The following is a 6045-nucleotide window of genomic DNA, read 5'->3' as shown; positions in this document are numbered from 1 at the left end:
ACATCAAAAAAGCGTCTTATGGTAAGTGTTGCAATTACCGGAGCGGGCAGTTCGGGGAAAAGATTTTTACACCGAGAAAATGTCTCGTCTAGTTCCTTCGTATCCAAACCAGGGCGTCCGCCGAGCTGACCCACAGCGCTAGATATTTGTAAGGCCGTTTCTGATGTATGCGTCCGCCTATCGATACGGCCGAGCGAATGTTAGCGAAAGCACGTAAAGCTTACGTAGAAGAGTTCAAGAGCTGCAAGTTACATGAATTCTGCAGTGGAAACGGGTATTTTATCCGCTTAAAACTTGTCGCCTTGTCATAAGCCTTCAAAAAAGAATACTTGAATTTGCACATCTCCTCGAAGCTTTGGTGGTGAAATCCAAGTGCGAATTTGCGTAAGAACAGACCTTAGAGAAAAGGAAACTGATGTTGACGAGAAATTGATGTTACCAAAAACGCTGTCTCTTGTAAGAAAGAACCCGTCGTCTTCGTCCAGAGAGACACTACTGGATAATAGCAACGTCTTCACATCCGAAGGATGTATATAGTTGACGGCTTCAAAGCTGTCTCGGATTCGGTCAATACTGAGGGTAAAATGGATCCAGATATTGATAAACTGTCGTACCGTCCATGTACCAGAGCTTTCAGGGAAGTAGGTAACAGAGATGAGTCTTCACTGATGCAACGAAACGGATCATCCGAAGATTTCTTCGAAAAAGTGAAGTAACAGCCTTCTACTTACTCGAAGTAAATCGTAAAAGTACATATACATTCGCATTTTTGGGGTTCCATCCACGAATCATCAAATGAAGATTTCTTCGAATAAGTGAAGTAACAGCCTTCTACTTACTCGAAGTAAATCGTAAAAGTACATATACATTCGCATTTTTGGGGTTCCATCCACGGAATCATCAAACATTGATTGTCCCAGCCGAACAGATAGTATATACTCTCTTAACAGTATGAACAGCATCAAATTCGTGTGCGTGAGAGAATCAACAAATGAGACATCGCGAAGGAAACTATCGTAAAAAGTCATGATGTGGGGCGACGTGCAGAATGCAGGTGCAATTCTGTTGGAAGGAAAGTTCGCACTGAAAACTCCGCTAAAAGAGAGGTATAAGTTAAGAAAAAACTTGACATTCCTATGCACACCGTATTCATGGGAAAGCAGCAATGACTAAAACATTGACGATGGCCCTGGACTAGAAAGAAGCATCCAAGAGTTTAGAACCGGGGAATCAAAAAGTGAAGGTTCCCGATAATACGATCTGCGGTTTTTATTACTAAAGTGGAACAGTCATCAGCACGGTATCCATCAAAGCTACAGGACCTCAGTACTCATCAAAGACCTTTCTTACCACGGCCACTTGGTTAACTTAGTTTACACAATTTCAAAAAGACCACTTCGTGGAATGGAATGAGTCGGCTTTCAGCCCCTGGTTATTCTTCGTGCACCCATCTAGGTCTGACATTTCCTGAAATCCTATCCAAAGTCCTCGTGACATGAGCATCCAAGAAGTTTGGCTTCACGTTTTGATCCTACAAATATCTAAAAAAAACATGTATCCCCTTTAACCCAGAAAACTTCCATTGTGGTTGGGGTGGGACTCCTCATTTGTCCACTCCACTGAAAAACGGTAGACCTCACCTACTATCCTTTCCTGATGGGGTATTTGAAAACGTTCTCCACTGTTCAGACGTGGGGCAGCTTGCCTTGCTTCACTGATGCTACCACCGAAGATGGTCAGCAGAGCTGGCATTTTCTTATCCACTATCTCAGCCATAAAATCTGAACTTTGCCCCGTTTCTACTTTTTTTTTAAGCCCGATGCGTCTCTGCTACCCTAAAATTTTAAAAGACCGTGGTACATTCCACATGAACCCACAAAAAATCGTTCAGCTGTGGCACCATTTCGGTGCCAAACTGCCATGCCGCCCGAAAGATGCACAAGAACTGGGACACTGTTAGGTCGCCAAAGTCCTGACAGGGGAAGTCGGGATGCAGAGGTCGGATTCAAACCACGGACCTTCCGGTTTATAGTTTGATGCGTTTCGTTCTTTTGTTGGCGTTTTATAAAGTCTCCGGAAATGAAGTCCGACTCCCGCTGTGATTTACAAGTACAACGAAAAAACGGTATGACTCTCGTTTTCTCTGAAGTGAGGCTGCTATGGCCTGTTCTCGAAATGTCATGCTGAGGTGAAGTTAAGGTGTTTTATCCGCAGTCAACGTACCAGATTTCTGAAGATTGCGAAGACCTGAGGAAACTTGCTATAATATCTTCTCAGAAACTGTTTCACGTTCTTTGACTGAACCTGTCCTTTATCGTCAACACTTACGCTAGCTCTCGAAAATTCACCAGAAGCCATGACTAGGGCGAGATGGCTCAGTGATTAGAGTGCGAATTTATTGACCGAAAGGTCAGTGGTTCGAACCCGACCTCTGCCTCTCGATTTCGCCTGCCTAGGCTTCGGTAACCTGGTAGTATTCAAGCCCTAGTGCTTCTTACGGGTGGCATGGCAGCTAGTCACCGAAAGGGTGTTACAACTGGACGAGAAGCTATGGTTGTCTTGTAAAAGTGAACTTGGTTGCACCACTAACTGGATAGCTTTTATTCAAGTAAAGTGTGACATTACCAGGCGGTATGTTGAGTTTTCCAAAAACACACCAGAATCCGTAATCATCTTCAAATTTGTCTCAGTATAGTGAATGTCGTAATATAATATTTACAGCAACCAACAGAAGAAACCCACAAAATCTCGCCCAATTGTCGTCACAGCGACCTCGAAAATTAAGCAGTACTCTTGTGTCCACTTTTGTCAAATTGGATTTTCAACATCACATGCTGCAAAACGAGCTCTCATTATCATCTCAGCAACAGCGCCCTGCGTAGACTTACAGAGTAGTACCAAGAACCCAAGTGTGCTTGAAAGGCCATGCAACATTGATTGTTGTTTTTGACAACACTGAATCAGGTTTATTTGTCCTCCGAGACGACAAAAGAAAGCGCAGGTCACCACAGTTTGCAAGTCACAGCATGGTTTCGGTGGAATGGATGTGTCATATAATCAAATTGATGACAGTATTACATACGAAAGTAATAAATACCCGCGCTCAATACAACCATGAGCGAAGAAAGCCTTAGGAAAGAGGGAGAGAAGACAAAAGAGTATGAACGATCCTTTAAGAAAACGATCAAGAATGCAGTGCCTACACTTTAGGACAACATATCTGAGCACTATGTCGAACTAGGGTGCCATCAGCAAGATAAACGAGGCATTATTCGCGGACCTCACCTAACATGAGCACAGCGCACGACAAATAAACTTTAGCTAGACAGTCCCACTGAGAAATTACAGCATGCGCACCACCTAAAGGGGCAGGATGGCAGTGGTTGGAGTGCCAATTTGTTGACCGTAAGGTCCCTGGTTCGAATGCAACCTCTGCACCTCGACTGCCCCTGTCTAGGCTTGAGCAACTTGGCAGTATCCCAGCTCTCGCGCTTGTAATACTGGGTCTTGCTGCCCTTGGTCTGACTGCTTTCGGTTGGCCTATCTGGCATGGTTGAGCCCTTAGGAACAGAGTTCAAGCAAGCGCGGCCTGTAGGATTATTACGACCACAGCGACAAGGTGGTAGCCTTGGACCGAATAATTTATTCACTGATTACGTCCATCCGGATCAAGGCTCATTCTCTGTGTCCTGAAAATTGAAGGAATTTCCACACGCGAAACACACTGAGCAGCAGGACTACTCCGGAGAGAACTCAAGTTAATGGCTAAGTTGAACGGTTCATGGTACCCTTTGGAAAACCACTACGCTAAATCTGAAGTACTATGCTTCATGTTAGTCACTGAAAACATGCCTGGCATTTCTTACGTTCTTTTCTACGCATAGCTAAAGAATTCACTCCTCATGGGTGAACGTTCACTCACGAATGGCGTTTTATTTGGGGAAGGTCTTCATCGGTTATGGCGTTTCTCCGTTCACCATCCGCAGCAACAGCATCAGAGACGGTGACAGTGTTGACACTGATTCTTCACTACCGTACAACAAACTTTAGTTAATTGTACTTGAAGACTCAAAGTAAAGAGGAGGAAAAGGTGAATGGAGGGATATGGTGTGAGCCAACAAAAAACAGTCTGAGGTACTTACATCTCTGAGCGTTTAATCAGATAATCTGGAAAAAATGATAGTACGAATGCCACTGACATCGATTAGCCGCCATTTCTTGCAATGTATCCCGTGAAACACGAGGGGAAATACGAGGAAGTCAACCTGGAGGGCGGACTACACCAAAATATCTAAACTTTTCGCAATCTGTTTCATACCCTTCTGCCAAGTCACACGTTGCCCGCCTCCGTTCATCCGAGTTCGTTTTGCTGTAGCATCCTTTCGGTGCCTAGTTGCCATGACAGTGAGGGCTGGGATACAGTCAGATTGCTCAAGGCTAGACAGGACTAGTCAAGATGCTTGGGTTGGATTTGAACCGCGAACCTTCAGGTCAGTAAGATGTCACTGAGCTACCTCGTACTCACATCCAAGTAGGGGCCTGTTGTGGAATAACCAGGGCTAGTCGAATGCAATCCCGAGTATGAATCTGTTCACTTCAAATATGGCAATGAATAGAGAGTTTTTGTTGGGTGACCGGCGACCATAGGATATAATACCGAGGATGAGAATACAGGAGGGACATTGTCTGAGTGAAACTTCTGTCCGTAACTCGACGCACAAGTTATGATGTACACGAATCTCAAGGTCTTGTGTATTCCAATACAACAGAAATCAATCGCAGAGAGAATAAAGCCTTACACTAACCACGCACACGACCGCGCAGTGCACCCAGTTTTAGCATCACACATTCGAACACATTCAAGTTGACGTTCCCACGCATTCACCAAGTTCTATACGTCGCATTATTTCATAATGACACACTTTAGAAACTATGGGTATTTCTCTTTCCCGGAACCGGAATACGGCAGCGATGTTTAATTTCGACCCCCTGACCTAAACGGGTTTCCACGCCTGATGCAAGAGATGCTCGGGTGCGCAATAAGATGCGGAACTCTGCACTGTTATCAATCATTCAATCCAAAAGGAATATATGTATACAAGAGATGATAGCTTCATAGTTTTTATTGAAGTGACTCCTTATTTTCCGGGCTCCTACAGAATCCTGGCAGTCTACCTTCACGTGACGTTCACTCAATGGTTATCACTGGCTAAATTGCCTAGGAGTGACCATAGCATCTTATGTGCGAGAAATTCGACATTCCGAGCCTCGTAACAGGGTTAGTACATAGAGATCTCACATACGGGCATCTCGAGTTTCCAATAAGACATCCAACCAAGAGTTGTCACCTTAAAGCGTTATTAAGCCTAGAGTACTGCAGCCATCACGTTGCTTATAGGTGCTTCAGTTTCGCTCAACAAGGTGCAACCTTGCCGGAAGAAAATAGTATGGGGCGGAGCCGCCCGAAATGACCGACTGGGAGGACGTTCTGCAAACCGGGCGCAGACCATGAGGATGCGCCGATTATAGGCCAATCAAAATTAAGCACTTTCGGTCAGGAGTTCTGGCCTAATCAGGATTCACGGATTTCACGGATTGATACACAGGATCGAGGCTTTTGCCCAAGTTTCCTGGGTCGGTTTTGTTCTTGTCGGTCAGTGGCTGTCGTTCACCTGAAAGGCACAAGTGAAAAAAGGGTGTAGCACTGCTCTTTATGTTCTCAGCGCGGGGCAGTATCCTCGCCAGCGCGAAAATTCGCATAAACAAATGTCTAATAGTGCTTTAAATTGGGTTCGAGAAGGAGCGTGCACAACCGTCGGAGGAAGGTCATTCCACGCAGCTACTACCCGAAATGAAAAAAAGTTTTGTCTAACGGATGTGTGTGCCCTGAGCTTGAAGATTTTCTTACTATGTCCCCGCCGGGTGTTTGCTGGGTAAACGGTAAAAAACCTGTTTGCCAAGCTTTGTTCAAACAGGGCGTAGGTAAGAATTAGGTCCCCTCGGAGGCGACGGCACTCCAGGGGAAAGAGATCAAGCGTCACGAGA

General features: G+C 45.0%; 1 protein-coding gene across 1 annotated transcript in view; it reads right to left on the bottom strand.

Moving 5' to 3' along the window:
- T265_05477 (hypothetical protein) overlaps window positions 1–6045 on the bottom strand; it is a gene marked incomplete at both ends in the record, with an annotated part of 52788 nt that overhangs the window by 20394 nt on the left and 26349 nt on the right. The window contains 2 exons of the mRNA XM_009170488.1: window positions 840–1095; window positions 4143–4167. Coding sequence (XP_009168752.1) covers window positions 840–1095; window positions 4143–4167 — 281 coding nt within the window. The remainder of the gene's footprint in view (window positions 1–839; window positions 1096–4142; window positions 4168–6045) is intronic.

The sequence above is a fragment of the Opisthorchis viverrini genome (genome assembly GCF_000715545.1).
Source record: "Opisthorchis viverrini unplaced genomic scaffold opera_v5_105, whole genome shotgun sequence".
NCBI lineage: Eukaryota > Metazoa > Platyhelminthes > Trematoda > Opisthorchiida > Opisthorchiidae > Opisthorchis > Opisthorchis viverrini.
This window is presented reverse-complemented; position numbering and strand designations above follow the sequence as displayed.